The following is a 22,337-nucleotide window of genomic DNA, read 5'->3' as shown; positions in this document are numbered from 1 at the left end:
TTAGACATCCGTCAATGTATAAAATGCCAAAAAGGGAACTGTAAACAGGACATTTAATTTTTCTTCCCCCCCCCCCCACTTTGCTGATGTGATATTTTCTTTGATGGATTATATTTCTGGGAGAAAGAAGGTTTTGAGATAAGTAGCATGTTCTTTCAATTTGAAAAATATGAAATGTGTTAAGAGCTCCTGGGGACTGACTGAGTGATCAGTTCTGGGAGCTTTGTCTGTCTATAAGATGCACATTTGCTTCTCTGCAAGAGTGGATTGGTCCTTGGAGCCTACAGGAAGCAAATGTTGACAGCAGCACTTAAATCAGCATGCCGTTCTTTACTGCAGGCATTTTTGCCTTGTAGAGACATCATGGCCATGGCTATTACACCCCCACCCCCACCATAGATTACATTTTCCAGGTGAATGGAACTGGAAGCCCTCAGAAAATATGGCATCCCTGTGAGAAATTATGTAGCCAGTCCAGAGACCTAGTCCCAAACAATTACCAAATACAGCAGCCTTCAGAGGCTTCACCACACTCCTGCTCACTCGGCCAGCTCCTATCACCTGAACAATTTGCTAGACAGGACACACATAGTTTTTAGTGTCATGTTATGGGCTCCCTCACTACCCATTCAGTCAGATGGACTTTAGGTGTTGGGCCTGACAAGATTTCTTTGTTCTTTCCTCCTTCCTTCCTTCCTTCCTTCCTTCCTTCCTTTTTTTCTTCTTCCTTTTTCCCCCCAATAGTTCATCTAACATAAGCCGTTTTACTTTGAAGGAAGGCTGTGAACACTTGTCTCATGGTTCCTCTCCTTCCCTCCTAATTTATAGAGTTAAGAGCCTTAGAAAAGTCAGCCTTCCTGTGTGCTCTAAGTCAGTGCTGACTCTTTCTTTTTCGAGGGCAAGCGCTTCTTGGTTTTTGCTTACCTTGCTACACCATCATTTTTAATGTTCTGGTCACTCTTTCAAATGCCTCAGGGAAGGAAGCTGACAGTTTGTATGGAGAGAGGAAGAAACCTACAGAAATGTTTGCTGGTCTGTATTATTTATGAACACATTGGGGGTATTTATTATTTTCCCAATAGATGGACAGTTTCAATATCTCAAAACTGTCATTTTGATATTTTGTTCTAAGTAACAAGCTCATATTAGAATGTTGTGAACAAATACTGAAAACACTCTAAACTGATATGTAAATAAGCATAGCATTAATTTGCTGATATGAATAAACTTAATACTCTGCATATAACTCAGTAAAGTTATAGGATTTTAGCTCAGTTGAGAAAAATCATATTTGCTCAACACTAATTCCTTTTTAAAATATTTATTTCCAATTATCTCTCAGGATGTGACTTTGTGCACTGTAGTGTGGGTGACCTCAGAGCCCAGGGACATCAGATTCCTTGGAGCTGGAGTTGCAGGTTGTTGTGGGTCACCTAGTATGCAGTGCATGAGCTTAACTGATAAATCATCTCTCTTGTCCCCGAATACCTTTTTAAAAACACTCTTGACACTCTGCCCAGATAGTTATTCAGTTTGAACAGATAAGTGTTAATTAAATTTCAAGGAGATGTGAGTCCTTACTAAATAAAAATAGTTTCATACACTAGTTGGTAATTCAGCCTAGTTTGTGCATTTAGTAACTTGGACGTGGCTTAATACTGGTGGAGCTTTCCACACTGAGCAAACATCCTTAAGTACCCTTGCTATGAGGAGACTTTGCCATGCTGTGGGGAGACACAGCCGTGCAGGAGGAGCAAAGGAGGCCCTCTGAGTTACTCTATGTACATTGCTGGATGTGCACCTTGCCTTTGCAGACATTGCATTTTCTCCCACATACTGTGAGCAAGGTACCAGGACCACCATTTTAGACATGAGGGAATACATCTAACTGCTTGGCTGAAGAATAGAAAGATGAAAAGCAAATAGCCCCAATCTACACTTTTCTCAGACCAAAGCCCTCATCTTTTGCTAACTGCAGCTTTCCGAATCAGTTTCCTAAGGTGAGGCAGCCCTCCTGTGCAGGTCTCACTGCCTTGCCTTTCTGAATTCATTTCTGGTAACATGACAGATACTTTTCCACAGTCCTCAGGACTTGACTGGAGAGTTCAGCCAGGACAAAAAGGAGGAAGACGGTTTTAGAAATGTCTCCTAGGCTATATTACCTAAGAATGTATGTCTCAGATTCATTACCTTTCCAGTAAGTTGAAAGCGTCAGTGTCTCCACTGTTACTTTGAATTTTCTAGGTTAAGAAAAAAAGAAAGAAAGAAAGAAAAAACAAACAAACAAATAAACAAACAAAAAAACCAACGCTCAGCTCAACCTCAGGTGTTCCAAATAATCTGAACATCCCCCACAAGGCAGAACGCATCTCAAGTCTGATCATTCTGCCCTTTTAATTTGGTAGGGAAGCACTAGCCCGGACAGCCTGTGAAATAGTCTGGTCCTTGCTTTGGGTGTGATTCCTCCGTCCCATGTGGTTATCAGCAACTCCTATTAAAACGACTCACCTGTTCTGTGAGCTGACCTTGGGTGGCGAGCATCACAGGTAGAACGGGGGCTGTGGCTATTAGATGACGTGGCGAACTCCATCCGTTCTCTTCCGGCTTTCACAGTCCTGCAGCCAGCGACCTTCAGAAAGGAGGCAGACAATGCACAAAGGCATATTGGCTCAGGAGCAGGGACTGCCTACCAAAGGGCAGTGAGTAAGTGGCAGATGCTCAGGGATATTTTTGTTGTTTCTTACAGGAAAGAATATGAAGCATGTTTGCTCCAATGGAGAGAGCTGCGTCTATTTTGCCTTCTGAGCTGGATGAGTGGAGCTCACCCTGCTGGCAGCTGCAACGCATTCATTTTTAATGCAAGCCTTAAATAAGGATGATTAGTTTTGGCTGGAAGTTAAAACGAGCTTTTAAAATGTATAACTTTCAGATGTTAACTTTTTATTTATTGATTGTGTGGTACCCAGAACTGAGGCCAGGGCCTTTCCTGTATTAGGCAGGTACTGTACTGCTGAGCTACAACTCCAGCTCTCAATGGTAGCTTAAAATTAAAGAAGAAGAAAAAGAAGAAGAAGAAGAAGAAGAAGAAGAAGAAGAAGAAGAAGAAGAAGAAGAGGAAGAAAAAGAAAGAAACCCTACTTTGTTTTTCTAAATATATTGTTTTCCCCAATTCTCTAATCCAAATCTCAGAATCTGAACAGCCTTGCAGACTGTAAATAAGGACATCAAAATCTGGACACAGCCTGGAGACAATGAGAGGCAAATGATTTGATTTCCATGTTCAGCTTGGGGTCAACAGGTATGAATCATCCCAGTAGGACTCTGGTTTACATCGGATGTCTCCACATTCAGTGTGTTAAACTCATGTTTAGACCTACTTTCTTCACTTTAGGCTGGGAACAACTCTAAGTTAACCTTTAAGAAATGTGTCTTGGTGTAATCTAATAGTGTAATGTGACGTAGCAGAAGACACAGGATGCTTTAAAGGGAAGCGTGAGGATTGTCGTCCATGAATTTGTTTTCTTTTGCGGGGAGGGTTGGGGAATCATTTGGTACTTTGTCATTTCCAAATGTTTATGGCTGCACTCACCCCAACATTTTCAGCACATTTCCTGGGAATTCAATATCTCAAAGAAACCTTTGACCTGTACCTAGGGTCACCAGGTAGAAAAAGGGAGATTAGAAATTTGTGTACATATACCTAAAATTTCACCACGGCTTATTATTTTAGTCTTTAATCAATATTTTCTAGATAATAGAAACCAATGCCACAGTTGGTCAGATGTGTCATATTTACTTCTCTTACAACTTGGTATCAAATTGGTATCCTGTGACACTGACACAAGTAACAAGTCAGTGGAAGTTTTATTTAGGTTTTTCTTTGTAAACTTCTTCAAGTGTTTATTTTGGATTCAACTATAACATGGTTCTTGAAAGTTGACTTAAATTTGTTCACAGCCTTAACGTGAGTTCCATTTTAGAGTAAGTAAAATCAGTATGTGAAAATCCAATGGAAAGTTAGTCTGCAGAATGGCCCATTGATGCTTTTATAACTTTGGTTCAGCTAAGTGCTATAGCAATTTCTTTTATGAGTACTGAGATATGTAGATTAGAGAACTCCTACAGGGGCTGATTGTAGACTCTATCAGAAACACTAAGAAAAGTCAGCATGGTTTTCCACTTATAAAACAGATACAAATTGGGGCAGAACAGTAGTAAGCTGCACTATGGGAAGAACATGGGAAGCAGAGCCATCAGCCTCACGCCTTAGGATCCTTTCTGATAGACACTGCACGTGCACGGGCCCGCTCTCACTTGCGACTCTGCTGTTTGGATGACTAATCTCATTTGTCAGCTCCATTGTAATGATAAGACTGGAAATCTAAAGTGTAGTTACCAAAGCATTCAGTTTCCACCTTATGTTCTGTCATAAAATGTTGTAGTTGTAGTCTTCATGTATTTTGTGATTTTACCCACACACTTTTAGCATATAGCATATAAGCATGCTATATTATTTCCCAGTATAATAAAGAATGCTAGTTCACAGTGTATTTGAATTGTTTAAATTTCAAGTGAAGGGGGCTGGAGAGGTTAAAAACCCTGGCGGCTCTTTCAGAGGACTCAGGTTCAATTCCCAGAAGCCATATGGTGGTTCACAAGCATCCATGACTCCAGTTCCAGGGGATCCAATGCTGTCTTCTGACCTCTGCAAGCATGAAGCCCATACATGGTATACATACATACATACATACATACATACATTACACGCGTTCATGCATGCATATATACATACATTCAGGCAAAACATTCATTATATAAAAGTAATAAATCTAATAGATTTATTTTGTCTTAAAAGTATTTTACACGTTAACATAACCCTGGGGCCTGGAGAGATGCCTCCTTGGAAAAGAACTCATGCACTTGTTTTGAGGAATCCAGGTTTGGTTCCCAATACCCATGTCAGACATTCCACAAACATGTGCAACTCCAGCTCCAGAGACTCCAACACCCTCTTCTTGTCTCCCTGGGCACCTGTACACATGGGCACATACCCCAACATGGACACTATAATTAAAAATAATACATATCGTATGATATCATATATATGGAAGAATGTTTGTAATGCTCTGCTGTTGTCCATTAATGTCTTCTGGGTTTAGTAACAGAATATTGCTGGATTAGGAAGGGAGCTGGAATGTCACTTCCTCTTATGTTTTCTATAAGTGTCTGCAAGAAACATTTAGTATTTCTTGTTTAAAAGGTAAGGTGGTGTTTGCTTTGACTGAGTGAGCAGAATAAAGAACAATATCTTCTTTTATGGACTATGCTAAGAGACTTCGAAGCCTCTGTTAAGGCTTGTGCAAGGATCAGAGTGACGGATTGGGAGAATCCAGAGTTTAGGGAGAAGAAGACAAGGTTGTGCGATTCCATTTTTTTTCTTCCAATAACCAGAGGGGTCTTTAGTTTTGAAAAGAGATGGTTGCGCTGATGGTCCAGGCTTACTCTCCACACTGGCTCTCACCAGGAAGGCCAGAGGCTAGCCATCACCACCGCGGCTGCACACAGAAGCACATGGGTATAGTCTAGGGTTGGGCCATCAGGACACTTTGGCCCCGCTGTTCTAATCCCAGTAATAGCTGTTGTATTAAAACACAGTGTCTCACAGCAGTTGTTGGCCCAATAATGTAGCATGCTTCCCCCTACTCCCACAGCTTCTTTATGGAGCTCTCTTCCCATGTTCCCCACGGATGTTGGAAATAATGTCTGAGTTTCCCCCCAGCTTGTATTCTAGTTGTCAAAAAGTCAAAACACAAACACTAACTGAACAGACTCAGTTACATCTTAACATGATAATTGCTAAAGCATTTAGGAGAAAACAAAAAAAAAAATCACACAAGAAGTTAATATTATGCACATGCATTTTTAATGCCTGATTCTCTGTATAACCTTAAATTACAATGCAGGTTAAATTTCCCTTGCTGATTTATACCCGTAATGTAAACTCTAGACACAGTTAATGATATTGCAATGTAAAACTGTTCTGTTGCAGACTAAAGACCTTGCTTAGCACTGCAAAGCTCTGGGTTCATTTCAATGTGATCATTGAGGCACTATGCAGAGATTATGCATTTATTGTATTTTTTTCATGAATACATGAATGAATAATAAGTTCAACAAACAAGAGTTTCCTACTGGGAATGTCAAACAAATCATTCTGCAAAGTGCTCTGAATTTCAATCAATCACCCTCTGTAACACTTGCCCCACTGATTCCTTCAGCTTCAGCAGAGTCAGCAGTTGGAATTAGAGCCGTCTTGGATGGGGAGATACAGGTCACTGGAGCAGGAGCAGCAGCATGTCCTCGGTCTTCTCAGGTCCAGCAGGCTTCCTTGCAGGGCTGGCTCATCCTGGTGACCTCAGTAAATGCCCAAGGAGGTGATGAGTATCTTCTTACCGTTCTGCTTCAGCCATGTCCTCACTGATCCTCAGAGCGTCTTGGAGGAGCTCTAGCAGCTGGTCCACTGGAGGAAAATGTGTCTGCTGGAGGTGAATGCATCCATCAGCAGAGCACCAGGAAACAGGGCCACAGAGGCTTAACCTGGATGGATGGCTTGAGCTAGGCAGCAGTGTGAAGACACCAGTGCAAGATTCAGTGTGGACACTGGAGTCTGAGCGTTAGGAAGAATCTCTCGAGGGTCTGAAGTTGAATTTTAGCATCTGCTGTACGGCATCACTAGTCTCGTCTTGGGAGTTCACTATTAGTGTTATACCAAGCTTTGATCTGCATCAAAGCCAGAGAAGATGAGCCTGGCGGGGACAGACAGTTCTTTATTTAGAGTTGTTTGTGCAGTTGTGGTTTTGGGACAAGCAACTCTCTGGATGAAGTTATTTCTTCCTCCCACTTCTACATACTTTGTGACCTGAGGCAAATTCTAGTGTAAAAGCTCCCTGGTGAGAGATGCCTGTTTGAGGTACATTGTCTATAGCTTGGGGCAGCTTGCTTGGTCTGAAATTGGCCCACCTACCAAGAGTACTTGCTATTCATCACCTACCAGATCAATGAATATGTAACAAATTTTGAGTGGATTCCAGAAGCTGTGATAATCAGATTTCTACTTCAGTATAAATGAATGTCCAAACTCCCCTGGCCAATTAAATGTTACTGAACAATGCAGTTGCTTATGTTTTATTTACAGCCTCCAAAAGAAGAACATTATTCTTTATTAGTTCTAATTAGACCCACCTGGGACAGGACCTATCTTATATCTGCTGTTACTTGTCAGTTTCTGTTGTATATAGCATAGTGGTTATTTAATAAATGCTGGCTGCTCTCCTTCCCGGTCTCACACATTTATCGTAAAAACAAATATTGCAAGTTGCAGATTTATCAAGGTTTGTTATAAAGATGCCATTGCCACTATGGATCTGGTATGAATAGATAACATATTTCATTTTATTTTCTATAGCTACAAGTGACTGAGTAAAATATGGCCATTGTTTTAAGCCTTGAGGGCAGACATAAGCTTATGAATTTGTGGCTGGAGAGTGGTTCCAGTTGGGGAGTGCTTCCAATTTCCACAGTGGGATGACTGTCCTGGCCATGGGCAGATCGATGCTGCCGCCATTGTGAGCCCCAGCTTTCTCTTTTGTAAAATGTAAAATTGTACAGATTGGTTTCAAAGAACCTTCTGGTAATGTGGTGTCGATGTTAGTGCACAAAATCTGCAAAAGGTTGAAGTCCTTGGTAAATTACTTAAGCTGCCTTAAGGTGCCTGGGGAACCTTGTTTATGAAATGACAATTATAAAGAGGAAAGAAGTTCAAAAGCTATCAATATTTGAATATCCCAATTGTGATGGCTGATCTTTACTGTCAACTTGATAGAATTTAGAGTCAGCCTGCAAACACATCTCCAGATCTCTTTGAGGGCATTACTACAGAGGTTGAAGTGAGGAGGGAAGACACACTTTGCATGTTTTTAGAATTATCCCATGGGGTAGCGTTCCAGACTGAGTTGAGAGAGAGAGAGAGAGAGAGAGAGAGAGAGACAGAGAGAGAGAGAGAGAGAGAGAGAGAGAGAGACAGAGAGAGAGAGAGAGAGAGAGAGAGAGAGAGAGAGACACACACACACACACACACACACACACACACACACAGAGAGAGAGAGAGAGAGAGAGAGAGAGAGAGAGAGAGAGAGATAGTGACCTGAGCACAAGCACCCATCTCTCTCTGCTTCCAGACTGTGGCTGCCATGTGACCAGCTGCATAATCCTTCTGTTACCATGACTACCTGTCATGATAGGCTGCGTCCCCAAACTGTAAGCCCATATATACCTTTTCTTAAGCTGTTTGTTGTCATGTATTTGCTCACAGCAAGTAGAAAATTAACACACCAGGTAATCTCTACAAGTTGCTGATCTGTATCTTAGCTATTGGGTAGGTAATCTGTTACTGGCAGGAGTGGATGACTGAATTATTTCTTATAAAATATAATAACAAATATTTGATGATCACACTGTTTGGAGATGTAAGAAGTGAGGTCAAGTGTTAAGATAATTGCCCATGATGTGTATGTTAGTCGGCAACTGAATGGGATTCTAAGTCCAGCACAGCACCGACATGGTTTCAGCCCATCTTCTCCCTGGAGGTCTCCTTTGGAAGCAGGCCAGTGCTGCAGTGTTTCTGAAAGACAAAGGGAAGGAGAAGAGCTCTTTTTAAAATTGTGTGTGTGTGTGTGTGTATGTGTTTACCTGTGTGTATACGTGTGTGTATGTGCGTGTGTTTGCTTATTTGCTCACACATGTGTTGAGATCCTGTTCATTTGTCCATCACTCCATCTTATTTTTTAAAGACATTAATTTTTTATTCAATTGATTATTTGGTGTATATATGTGTGGTTTATGTGCACAGGTGTGAGTGTGTACACGTGTTTCCATGGAGGTCACAGGCAGGTGCGGGGTGCCTTCCTCTGGCTCACTCTCTCCCTTACTCCTTTGAGGCAGGATCTCTCTGCACAGGAGCTTGTGGTTTTGAGTTATGATGGTAGCCAGCAAGGCCCAGGGATCCTTCTATCTTGGCTCCTTCAGTGCTGGGGTTACAGATCTTCATAGGACCACACTGTCTCATTGGCACTGGTATCTGAATCCTCATACTCCTGGCTGCAGAGCAAGTGTCCTGGGCCACCAACCCATCTCTCTGGCCCCTCCTTATTTTTTAGGTCAAGATTTCTCACTAATCCTGAAGGTTAATGATTTTGCTAGACTGGCTGGCTAGCTTCAGGGGTTCCCCACCCTATTAGCACTGGGATTGCAGGCGTGTGTCCCTACATCCTGCTGTTTACGTGGGTCCTTCTGCCTGCACGGCAAACACTTTATACACAAAACCATGTCCCCAGCTTGGAAAGGGATCTTTTGATGTCTCTGCTTCGCTTTATGTCAGTTGATTTCTGTTAGTTTTGCTGCTGACTTTGACACTTGGCTTCTCATTTATCCAGTTATATCTGAATGAGTTCCTTTTTCACGTGGATCCATAATGCTGCTTTGATTCCAAATCCGCTGCTGGTTCAGGTTGCTGATATGGTGACATTCCTCTTGTTTTGCCCCAGTTGCCCTTACTGTACTGTTACCTTTCACCGTGTTTGTCTTTTCTTCTTTGTGGTCTAGGCTGCTTCCTGGGAACAAAGGGGAGAGTGGCTACCTCCCTCTGACTCACATAGAGCACTCAGAATTTCCTGTGTTCCGAGTCCTCTTTATAGTCTCTGTGTGCGAGTTCACATGCTCATGTTGGAGAGAGCCAGAGGCTGCTCAGTTCTCTCTTTAGACCACCCACCAGCACATCCTTAATGCCTCCAATAGGCTTTTGTGATAGGTACCAAAACATCCATTTCTGACCCAGGACTCCAGCAAGCACTGAATTCTGGTAACAAGAGAAAACCTTGGCAGATTTTCTTTCTTGTACATAATCCCTTTGCACCCATATCTTTGAAGTCCATATTTGATGTCTCAGAGGGGTGCCTTACTCTCTGACAGCCAAGCAATGCAGTTGCTCCTGTTAGGTAGTTGACTGACAAAACCAAACAGTTTATTATAGTATTAATTTTAAATAAAATTCTGCAGTCAGTGCCCCATCAGCTCAAGTCTTGTATGATTCTCTTACCTGTTATAGAGAGGCAATTAGCATACTAAAGACCATTATATTATCCAAACTGGGTTGACAGTTGCATGTGTAAACCAAACAGACCTGATATTTTACTCCCTGTCCCAGCTACATAGTGAAGGAGAAATTTATTTCTTTGTCAGAAATTACAACAGGTGTTCATCTCATTTTCCATTTTCTTTTTTTTTTTTTTTTTTTTTATTAATTTATTCTTGTTACATCTCAATGGTTATCCCGTCCCTTGTATCCTCCCATTCTTCCCTCCCTCCCATTTTCCCCTTATTCCCCTCCCCTATGACAGTTCCTGAGGGGGATTACCTCCCCCTCTATATGATCATAGGGTATCAAGTCTCTTCTTGGTAACCTGCTGTCCTTCCTCTGAGTGCCATCAGGTCTCCCCATCCAGGGGACATGGTCAGAGGTGTGGCACCAGAGTGTGTGAGAACGTAATATCCCACTCTCCACTTTACTGTGGAGAGTGTTCTGTCCATTGTCTAGATCTGGGTAGGGGTTTAAGGTTTACCGCCTGTATTGTCCTTGTCTGGTGCCTAGTTTGAGTGGGACCCCTGTGCCCAAATCTGCCTATCATAATGTTCTACTTGTAGGCTCCTAGGACCCTCTGGGTCCTTCTACTTTGCCTTTCTCTCATGAATCTCACATCTAGAGTCCCACTAGAATGTCCTCTCCTCTGTCTCTGTTTCCTGGTAAGTGAAGGCTTTCGTGGGACATGCCCGTTGGGCTAATATGCAGATATAAGTGAGTATATACCATTTGAGTCTTTCTGCTTCTGAGTTAACTCACTCATTATGATCATTTCTAGCTCAATCCATTTATCCACAAATTTTGGGAATTCCTTGTTTTTAATAGCTGAATAGTATTCCATAGTGTATATGTACCACAGTTTCTTTATCCATTCTTCTACTGAGGGACACTTAGGCTGTTTCATTTTCCATTTTCTATACTCATATTTGGTCAGGTCCTTGTGTATTGATATCCAGAAATATGTATATGTGTTAGCATAGTGAGACGCGCTAATGGACAAGAAGGGAACTATTTTAGTTTTTTGCCACTAGGATCGATATCAGAGGGCTCAGTTGATGACCAGTTGGTCCGTGTGCTGGAGCAGAACACCACGGTCTTGGAAGTGGGTGGCAGAGTGCCTTCCTTACTTTATGATGGACTGGAAGCAGAAGGAGAGTATGGTGGTTTGAATGAAAACGGCCCCCATAGGCTCATAGAGAGTGGCATCTTTAGGAGGTGTGGCTTTGTTGGAGGAGGTGTGGCTTTGTTGGAAGAGGTATGTCACAGGGGCTTGGATTTAAGGATTCAGAAGCTCAAGCCAGGCTCAGTGTCTCTCTCTTCATTCCTGCCTCTGGATCCAGATGTAGAACTCTCAGCTCCTTATCCAGCACCATGTCTGCCTGTGCACTCTTATGTTCCCAGTCATGATGATAATGGACTAAACCTCTGAACTCCAATGAAATGTGTTTCTTTATAAGAGTTGCCATGGTCATGGTGTCTCTTCACAGCAATAGAAATCCTATCTGAGATAGAGAAGAACAGTAAGAGCGTTAAGGCAAGATAGTCACAAGGTCCAAGTGACCCACTTCTTGAAGTTTTCAGAATCTTTCCAAATAATGCTTCCATATGGGGATCAAACCCCCAACATATGAGCCTTGTAGACATTTCATACCCAAAGCTTAACAAGGTCTTTATAGAGAACTGGGGCACTGGGAATTGTAAACATATTTTGTTACTTTTTTTTTTTTTTTTTTTTTTTAGTTTTTTCAGACAAGGTTTCTCTGTGTTAGCTGTCCTGGACTGGCCTGGAACTCACAGTGGTCTGCCTGCCTCTGTCTCCTGAGTGCTGGGATAACAGAAGAAGAAAATGTAAGGTAATTTGACTTCACCCAGCTGTAGAGATAAGACACATTGTAATCATCAGCCCCATAAGTTTAGAGATGATGGATGATGGTCATTATCAACCAGAGTCTAGACCCAGGAGAACTTTCTACAAGCCCCTCTATGTCTATGGAACATGTCTTTGTGTCAGTCAGTAGAGTAACTGCTCCCTGCTGCTGCCATTTCTCTACTTTTGATTTCATCACTTCTGTTTCCTCTGTCTTAAAAGTTCATACTTACAGTTAAAATAATCTTGGCCCATTGCACTTGCAATGACCTCTCTGAAGTGCCTGTGCTCATAGACCGTCATCACAAGCCCTCCTTCCTCTGTATGCATCCTACATGATGTCAGCACATTCCATGTAAATCCTAGGGGTTTACTAGTGTGTCCCTCAGCTGTCCTCACATCTGAGGGAGAGATCTTCATTTTGATGTGTCTATTAGTATCATCGTTTTACCATCCTCCTGCTGCTCAAACTCTGTGCTCAAAGTGGGGCTCACTATCTCTTCCTCCAACTTCCTCAATCCCACTATGGCTATAGGCTACCCAGGCTGGTCAGTTGCCCTACTAGAAACTTTTTCCCTCCCTCCCTTCCTCCCTCCCTCCCTCCCTCCCTCCCTCCCTTCCTTCCTCTCCCTCCTTTTAGTTCTCTCCTGTCTTTTACTCTTTCTCCCTCTCCCTCTTTCCTCTCTTGCTTTCTTGCATCTATAATTGCTTTCTTGCAATTATATGAACATCACTTCTACAAATTTAGGACCTTTTAAAAAAGATTCAGTTGCACATTTTTAACTCTATGTCTGTGTGTCCCTGTGTAGGTATGTGTACTTGAGTGCAAGTCAAGTCAAAAGAGCACTTTGAATCCTCTGGGCCTAGAGTTATAAGTGGATGTGTAAATGTTGCTTTTATTTCCTCAGATGAGGAGGGGATGAGGTGAGAGCCATACCCAAAGTTTATGAATACATGGCTTGGGCTAAGCCCAGATCATTTCTTTTCTTTCTTTTTTTAAAATTTATATTTATTTTAAAAAATTATTCCCTTTACGTTCCAATCATAGCCCCCTCTCTCATTTCTTCCTGGTCTCATCCTCCCTCTTTCCTCCCCCCTGTTTCCCTCCTGTAGTCCTCAGAGAAGAGGAGCCCTTCTCTTCTATTAACTGACCCAAGATCATTAAGTCTCATCAGGACTGCCTGCATCCTCTGCCTCTGTGGCATTGTAAGGTACTCTGTCAGGAGGAAGTGATGAAAGTGCCCACAACAGAGTCCACAGCAGGGACAGCCCTTGCTTCCCTTAATAGGGGACCCATATGGGGACTGAGCTGCCTATCAGCTACATCTGAGTGGGGGGCCTAGTCTCACAGTCAAACTTTGGGCAGAGTGCAGGGAGGTCTATGGATGAATTGGGGGATAGAAGGACCCAGAGGGGACAGGAGCTCTACAAGAAGACCAACAAAGCCAACAAATCTGGGCTCAGGGGTCCCAGTGGAGACTGATGCACCAAGCAAGGACCATGCATGGAGATGGCATAGACCTGGATGCTTCTGACCTCCACACAATCTAATCTTCTGCAAGCCTGGACCTTAAAGGCTTTAGCTTCTAGCCTCTGTCTGTTAACCTAGGCCTAGAATGTTTTTAGCCTCTGAGACTTACTGTTGAATAAGCTCACCTTTTCTAGTTCTTTCTGACCTCTGGCAGGCTGGTTCAACTCAGCTGTTCTGGTTCAAAACTCCTCTCCAAACTGACTGATTCAAACTGGCTTCTCTCTGTTTCTCAGTGAATTGCTCTGCTTGGAAAAATTGCTCCTGAATTCCACAAAGTGAATTGCATGAATCAAACTCAACTGTACTCAACTGAATTGTACTGAACTGTGCTATACTCCTGAATTATACTGTACTGTCTCCACAAACTCTTCTGCTCTCTCTGCTCCCCCTCTCTGCGCTGCTCTTAAGTAGCTACTCCTTCCTGTCTGTTCTTATGACAGTTGGACAGACCCATCTCTGACTTATTATGTCAAATCTTTCTCTGCCTCCCGAGTGCTGGGATGAAAGGCTTGTGCCACCACACCCAGCCTGAACTGTATCTGTTTTTCACTTGTATTTCCTTATACATCTGCTAATTTTTTGCTTCAAATGTGTAAATAAGAAGCTAAACTTAAAAGATTATGTCTGTTTTGTCCTGTATTGAATTCCAAAGAACCAAAACAGCATCAAATACAGTAGAGTTCTGAAGAGGTAGACTGGTGTATTAAAGGACACAAAAAATACTAGACAAAAAGAGCTAGTTTTTTAAAATATACAGTATATTCTGATAACAGTTTCCCCTATTCCCCACCTCTCCCAGATCCTCCCCACCTCCTTACCCATCAATCCACACCATTTCTCTCTTTCTTATTAAAAAACAAGCACCTAAAAACATTAGAATAAGATGAATGTATAAAATAAAAACAAACAAACTAGAATAGGACAAAAAAACCAAGAACAACAACAACAACAACAACAGAACAAAGAGGCAAAGAAAAAACACACTAAAGACACAGAGACACACATTCACATATATGGAAATCTCATTAAAATCATAAAATTTCAAACCATAGTATGTAAGCAAGAGACCTGTAAGACTTTTTTAAGAAGGGGAAAGGGAGGGAAACACAAAGCATTATGAGACAAAACCCTCCAGAATTACCACTGAGTTCATTTTGTGTTAGCCACCTGCTGCGGGGCATGGGGCCTGTCCTTGAGAATGGCTTACTCAGGGAGGCCATTGAAGAAAACTAATTTTTCCTTTGCAAGTGGTTGTCAATTAGAGATAGCTTCGGGGTTGGGGATTGGAGCTTGTGTCTGCTTCCTGTATCAACCCTGGGGCCCCTGTGTATCCTGTCACAGTCTCTATGAGTTCGTATGGACATCAGTTCTGTTTTGCCTAGAAGTTCATGCTCCACGGTATCTCCTCTTCCCACGGGCTCTTACAATCATTCTGCCCCCTCGTCCACAGAGTGCTCTGAGTCTCTAGGGGAGGGAGTTGATGGAGACGTCCTATTGAGGAGTGAGTATCCCAGGGTATCTCAGCCTTTACACATTGTCCAGCTGGGTATGTCTGTAATTTTTTTCTATTTGCTGCAGGGGGAAGTTTCTCTGAGCAAGACAATGACCTATGAGTATAGCAGAATGTTGTTAGGAGACATATTGCAATTTTCTTTGAGCAAACTAGTAGTAGTTGTTTTTCTCTAGTCCATAGCTTATCTAATCCCAGATTCTTGGCTACCTGAACAGTACCAGGCATAAGTTCCTTTTCATGGAGTAGGTCTTTAATCCAGTCAGATAGTGGTTGGTTTCTCCCACAAGTTTTGTGTTATTATTGCACCAATGTATCATGAAGATAGGTCACCAGTAGATTGAAGGGTTTGTGGCTGGGTTGGTGTTTAGGTTCTTTCTCCTTTGATAGTGTGCAGAATACCTTACAGTACCTGAACTCATGTTAGTAGGGATGATGGCTCTAGGTAGGTACCAGCTTCACTTCTCCATGTTCAAGAGGTTGTGTCGGTATTGCCTTCAGCAGTATGGCATTACCATCAGTTTGTGGGGGGAACAAATAGCCTTGTAAATAGTCTAGGTTGTTTAGAGGTTTTCATGGGGCCCCTTTGACCGACAACTCAATTAGATATAACTCATTCCCAGCACTTGGGGATCCCATTTGATATTAGGTTGGGGCTTTGTCTCCTTCATTATTTGGTGATTCCACTTAGATTTATTTCATATATGTATAGATTTTAAGAAACTTTTATCGCGTTATGTTTCCATAGAACCTCTTAAATGACTCTTTGTTTAGCTGTCAGTCCCCTTATTCTCTCCTTTACTTCCCTCTTTGCTCCACGTTTCCCATTTGGTTTTCCTGTTCTAGACCACCTTCTCCATCCACCTGCTTCTGTCTGTTCTGTTACCACTCCTAGGGGGATCCTTCCTGCCTCTTACTCCAGCCCTATATTCTACACCTAACTTCTGTGGTTATATCATTTGTGGAATGCTTATCAAAGGCTTAAAAGTTAACATACAACATATAACCTATGAGCAAATATATGTCATATTTGTCTTTTTTGATCAGGATTACTTCACGCAGAATAATTTCTTTCTAACTCCTTTTATCTACCTGTGGCTTTCATAACATCTTTGTTTAATGGATGAGTAATATTCTATGCATACATGTACTACACTTTGTTTATTCACCGTTCATTGGTGAACCTCTCTCTAGGCTGTTTCTATTTTGAGGCTGTTATGAATAGAGTGGCAATGGACATAGTAGCACAAGTGTCTCTGTAGTAGGCTGTAGGAGTGCGTTGGCTCTATTCCCAACTGGTATATCTGTGTCTTGAAATAGATCAATTTCCAGCTTCCTGAAGAGCCATGACACTGATTTCCATAGTGGCTATACAGGTTTTCACACCCACCAGGACTAGGTGACCGTTTCCCTTACTCTAGATCTTCACCAGCATGAGATGCCATTTGTTTTATTGATTTTGGCCATTCTGACTGGTGTAGGATGACGTCTCAATGTTTGGCTTACATTTCTCTGGTGGCTAAGGATATTGAACACTTCTTTTAAGTTTTCACAACCATTAGTCTTTTATCTTTTGAGAACTGTTTGTTTAGATCTCTACCCCAGTTTTTAATTGTTTTATTTGTTTTTTGATGTCCAATTTATAAGTTCTTTATATATTTTAGATATTAGCCATTTATTGGATGTGTAGTTGGTAAAAGTCTGTTTGTGGTCCAAATGATGGTGTCCTTTGCCATATAGAAGCTTTTCAGTTTTATAAGTTTCCATTTATTAATTTTTTTCTTAGTGCCTGTGCCATCAGGGTTCTGTCCAGAAGGTCATTTCCTGTGCCAAGAATTCAAGCCTACTTCCCATCTACTCTTCTATCAGATTAATTATAACTGGCATTATGTTGAGGTCCTTGACCCATTTGGATTTGAGTTTTGTGATAAGTATGGATCTATCTGGATTCTTCTATGTGCAGCCATCCAGTTTGACCAGAACCACTTGTTAAAGGTTCTGTCTTTTTTTCTATTCTAAAATACTTAATGAGCTGGTGATGTAAGAAAACAGATTTCCCAAGTGGTGTCAAGGAGATGGCTTTTACTTGTTCATCCGTGAGACCTAATTAAATATATGCCAAGAGGAAGTTTATGTTTTCTTTGGCCATAGGAAATAATATAGATCTTGTAGAAGGTCTGATTTTTCTGCTTGATTCCAACAGCATTAAAACACAATGCATTAGTGTTTCTCACACGTGTCATCCATACAGACTACCTGTGGGGTCTATTGGCTCATGTGAGTCTGCATTTCCAACACTTTACCAGGGGGTGGTTGTAGTGCTCATCCCTGGGCTTCACTTTACACAGGGAATTGCTAGATGACCACATAGAGCAGTGGCTCTCAACCTTCCTGATGCTGTGACTCTTTTATACAGTTCTTTATATTGTGGTGAACCCCAACAATAAAGTTATAGCTGTACTTTTGCTGTTATGAATCATAATGTAAGTATCTGATATACAGGTTATCTGATATGTGACCCCCTAGAGGCGTTGAGACTCAAGGGTTGAACCACTGGCTTAGAGTGAATGCAGATTCTTTTCTTAGACAATTTGCTGTCTTTTTTTTTCAAACTAATGATTTTATTTCACTATAGTCACCAAAAATAGTCAATTATTATACTAATGTTTAGAATCAGTGGCCTCAGTCTTAATGCAAATCAAACTCTAATACAGATAAACTTGACACTAGCCAGAATTAATATTCAAATATAACATGTATCTTCCGGGGTCTCATTTTAGAGGAGTAAGATAGTTCTAAATTGTTGATCAATGCTTTGTAAAGGATGAACTCAGTAAATACCAACCTACACTTGAAGAATGCACCCCGGGGACATTTGTAAGTGACTTTCAGTGGAGACAAAGCAGCTCAGGGTGTCAGAAGTCAACTTCTAGCTCCATCAGTAGATGGTTTGCACGACTTCCAGAATCTGGAAAGGCTAAATCTAGACTCAGAATCTCCCTGTTATTTCATGGACTTTGAGGCAAAGAATCCAAAGTGTGGCTGAGCACATACCATGTGAGCAGAAGGATGACAGCTGTCATTCAGTGAAAGCGCAGACCCAGGTGTCAGTGTCTTTGCATTTCTGCCCTTACGACAGTGACCAGTGTCTCACTGCTGCTCAACACCACGAAAATTGGCTTATGGAGCCATCACAATGCATCTGTGATAAGATGGGTGCATGCTTTAGTCATGTAATTGTGACACCTGCAGGTTATTGATTTTTGTGTTTTAGGAAGCTGACAAAAAAAAAAGCTGGTAAATGACTTGGATCATAGCTGTTTCTATGCGCTACATTTAATCTGTTTAGAAGTATCGTGTTGGTAGTTCAGAGAACATAGGCCAATTTTCACTGTAATTGGATCAATGGGCATGTGGGGGCTCATTGAGCTGGAAAGAAACTGGGGTGGTCAATCTGGGGCCAGAGTCCCTTTATGTCTCTGGATAATGGCAGCACTCAGAACCCAATGTGCAATGCTGCACGGGGAGTTATTAAATGGGATGGTGGAGAAATAGTTTTAAAATGTAATGAACACACTCTTCTAAGTCTTTTAAAGGACCCCCAACTTCAGCACTCCATAGAAGACCAAACATTTCCATGACTGATATAAACACTGTCTGTTTTGATAGCATTTTAAAAGAGTATCTTTTCCAATCTCCAAGCCTAAGCTGGAGGCTTTTTGGCGTTAGTGTTAATGTTGGAACAAGCAGATCCTCTGAATTCTTCTAATACCATTTCTGAAAGAATGTTCCTAGTTGGCTCTCTGACTCTCTTGAAATGAAAGAGAAGCTATTTAGGGTGAAACAGCTGCCACACTGATTTTCTCTATTAAGAATCTATCTAGATGGTCGACATTTCAACCCCCAAAGCTCCCAGGGTTCTTTTGGGGGAAAGAAGTGCGCCTTGAGTAATTTGCCAGCTTCCTTAGAGCTGGTATTTTTAGGTATAGATCTGGAACTCCCACCGGATGATGTAACACTTCCAGGGTGATGGGGGTGAGAGAGGCACCCCTCTGCAATACTGGGGAGGTGACGGAGGAGGCCGGCAGAATGTTGAGGTGTGGGGTGGAAAGCCAATACATTCTTTGTCAGGCTTCCGGCTCTTGCTCTTCAGTTTCTGCTGGTGGCAGGGGAAAGGCTGCTTTGGCACACATTCATGTGTTTCTCAAAGCACTCTGGAGGCAAAACAAAACATCTTCAAAGGCTTCCTCTGTGGAGTCTATTTCAGGATTAAACACTTCCAACTCTGTGATGACTTTAATGAAGCCATGTCTGTTTTTCTATCAAGGTCAACATCTCCCCGTCCCCCCCCCCCCACCACCACCCTGCTCCCCAGTGGATTCAAGGGAGGTGTGAGTCAGACTCCATGAAACCACACTGAGAATAGAATGGTGTTGTTATACTGTCAGACCCAGGGCAGGCTGTTTCTACAGATGACTGTTGTACTGGGCAACAGAGGAGCTGGTGAGAATTAAAAATACACGCATGTGTGTTTTGAGAAGGAATTGAGTTTTCCCTGGGAGCCTGGCCTGAGAGTCAGGACATCTGAACTCTGCTGCTAATGTCTCAATCATGGGAGAACAACTCAACATTTCTGGACTTCAGTTCTTACATTAAAGAAAATGGTACCACATGATCCTTAATGTCCCTTTTAGCAGGATGGTTCTCTAATTTCCAGAAAATGAGCCAGAAAATTCTCTGAAAATTTGTTTAAAACATAACAACGATCTGATAAAAAGCAACGATGTAAAAATGTAATCACTGATAGATGCATATGGGATTTGGGGTAGTATGTGTTTCTTAAATGCTAATCCTCAGTAAATTGCTTGATCATTTGGTATGCAGCATGCTGTGGTGCATTACATATTGTATTTATATTTTATATTTGGAAGTGCCATTGAACATTGCATATGGCTGCTCTGGCTCTGTCAGTAACATTCCCTGTGCATTCCATATGGGAACAGCATTACAGCCCTTATATGGTAGTATCCCTTTTACTCTTGGTAATGTCATTTTTTGATTTGTACAATTGATGCATATGTATTTCATAGTTTTCTACTTTCCTGCATTATTTCCATAAAAAAGGAAATAGTGTTTGGAGCTGTTCTATATGGCAAAAAAGTCGTTTTTAAACCACCCCTCGCTCTCTCTCATCTCTGTCTCTGTCTCTCTGCATCCTGTCTTTCTATAAATACTTAATAGAATCTGAATAAGATTATTTTTCAGGGGAAAATCTGTAATATTGTTAACTTTCAGGAATAGTTACATATATGCATATATATGTATATATACACACATATAACTCATATTTTAAAAACTCAGTTAAGTATAATTTCGAATACTTTACATTTCAAACGTCTAGTTTTGACAAGGGCACATTTTAATTGTAAATACTTACTTTGCATATTGATAGCACCATATCATAAAGACTTAAAAAAGATTAAAGTTTCTGTTTGTTAATAATCCACATCCTGCTGGCTCCACTCTCTTTGGTGTAATTGAGGTGGAATGTATTAGTCCACGCTCTGCCTTGAGTAAGAGGCTATCGGGTCTTTATTGTTATGAATCAGCCAGGGAGTATCTCATTTTCAAAGAGATACACAGGACATATGCTTGCACATTCTGCTAACAGCTAGCGGTCCAAACGGGGGGGGGGGGGGACATTTCTATGGACACAGAAAGCCATATAAGGCAAAGGACCTTCATCATTGCGGCAGGACGATGCTGCTCACGCTCACTCCAGACTGTCCTCTGGATGCCATGTGTTCTGTAATGCTTTGGATGAGAGGTCTGCTCTTGGCAGAAGGGCGTTTGTCTTTAGCCAATGACCTAACCAGTTTGTCTAGGTTACTTTCTCTAGAAAAATCCTCCCCTGCTCAGGAAAGCATGCTTGCTGGAGACAAAGAGGCCCTTCTCTCTTGCTGTGGGTTGGAGCGTGCTGTATGTGCTTAGCTGATACTTGCGTCTCTTACTCTTTTTTTGCAGGGCAGGGGTGGTTAAAATGCTTATTTGTTTGACTATTTGAAAAAAAAAAACCTTCCAATATTTTTTTCTCATGTCTGAAATGGTTCATATTAAGGTTTTCATAATACCCTTCAGTTTCTGTGTTAAACTGATGTTTAAATTGGAAAGAAAGTGGGAAGCTTGGCAGTTCAGATAATTTGCTTCATCTGGTGGCCAGCTATGCTAACAATCACATCATATGCCAACACTTAGAGGAGATGAAAGGAGCCCCCAGGGCACTGAGGCTACACTTCAGGAGTGGAAGCAGAGTGCAGTTAGAGCTCTTTGTCTCATCGTTTTATTCTATAAAATGGTAAATTATTTTGACCGGGATCCCGAAGTGTTAAAGGAACAATTTAAAGGCTGCACAGTAGCTTAGCTGTGAGGCAGAAGGCTGCTTGGTGATCAGCATGCTGGACGGAGAGCGCTGGGCCCTGTGTCAGCAAATGACGCCTTTTATTCCCTTTGCATTGAGGGCTGGAAGGAAGTGGTGATACTGTTAGCATATGAATAACATCAAAGCCTTCCACTGGAAGATAAACGTCCATCTTCTGACAGAGAGAGCAGCCTCCCCTCACGCACTAACATGCCCACTTTCCTAGCTGTGCACTTTGTCCAACCCCAGCGCAGTCTCATCCAGAACAGGCCGGTTGATATTCAGCAGCAAGTGGCCGATGCAGGACCACACGTACTCTCCCTTAAGAGCAAATATTTTCATTATCAAATTGCCGTTCCACATGGAAGGCAGGGACAATCTTCTTCTGAGTTTATTGGAGGGTGGGTTTATTTGGGCGATGGAAGGCATGGCTTCCTTAGAGGTCCCAGAAGGTGCTCGGAACCTGATGGCTGTTGCCCTAAATCAGAGAGAGTGATCTAACTGGATGACAAGCGAGTGGCTAACTGCCTCTTCAGTGCTGAATGCAGGCATGATTCCCGGGGCTGCTGGATCCCTCAATCAATACTGATGTGCTGGCCAGACACAATTTCAAAGGAACGCACTGCTTCTATTCTTCTCCGCTGGGCGCATTATTTGAGCGTGATAAGCTGCTCTCTTCAAGCGCCCTCTGTTCGCTCCTGTCTGGGTGATCAACAAATGCGACTGCTCACTCAAAATGGAATTCAGTGCAGCGGCGGAATTGCTGGGGCTTTTCTGAGCACCGGCCGCGTCAGATAGGCCCCAGGCTGATGAACT

The 22,337-nt window shown here is 42.0% G+C and overlaps 2 protein-coding genes across 3 annotated transcripts in view; one reads left to right on the top strand and one right to left on the bottom strand.

The window, feature by feature from the left end:
• CSNK1G3 (casein kinase 1 gamma 3) overlaps positions 1-7,173 on the top strand; it is a 169,605-nt gene extending 162,432 nt beyond the window's left edge. For both annotated transcript variants that reach the window (XM_084780854.1, XM_084780853.1), the window contains 2 exons: positions 2,747-3,298; positions 6,279-7,173. The gene's annotated coding sequence lies outside the window, so the exon portion shown is untranslated. The remainder of the gene's footprint in view (positions 1-2,746; positions 3,299-6,278) is intronic.
• LOC311596940 (uncharacterized protein) overlaps positions 1-22,337 on the bottom strand; it is a 107,113-nt gene that overhangs the window by 29,662 nt on the left and 55,114 nt on the right. Inside the window, exon 2 of the mRNA XM_084780855.1 lies at positions 2,509-2,629. Coding sequence (XP_084636981.1) covers positions 2,509-2,629 — 121 coding nt within the window. The remainder of the gene's footprint in view (positions 1-2,508; positions 2,630-22,337) is intronic.

Source organism: Acomys minous (genome assembly GCF_964271855.1).
Source record: "Acomys minous genome assembly, chromosome: 4".
In the NCBI taxonomy this organism is placed as follows: Eukaryota; Metazoa; Chordata; class Mammalia; order Rodentia; family Muridae; genus Acomys; species Acomys minous.
The sequence above is the reverse complement of the archived record's forward strand: the minus strand, read 5'-3'. Positions and strand labels throughout refer to the sequence as shown.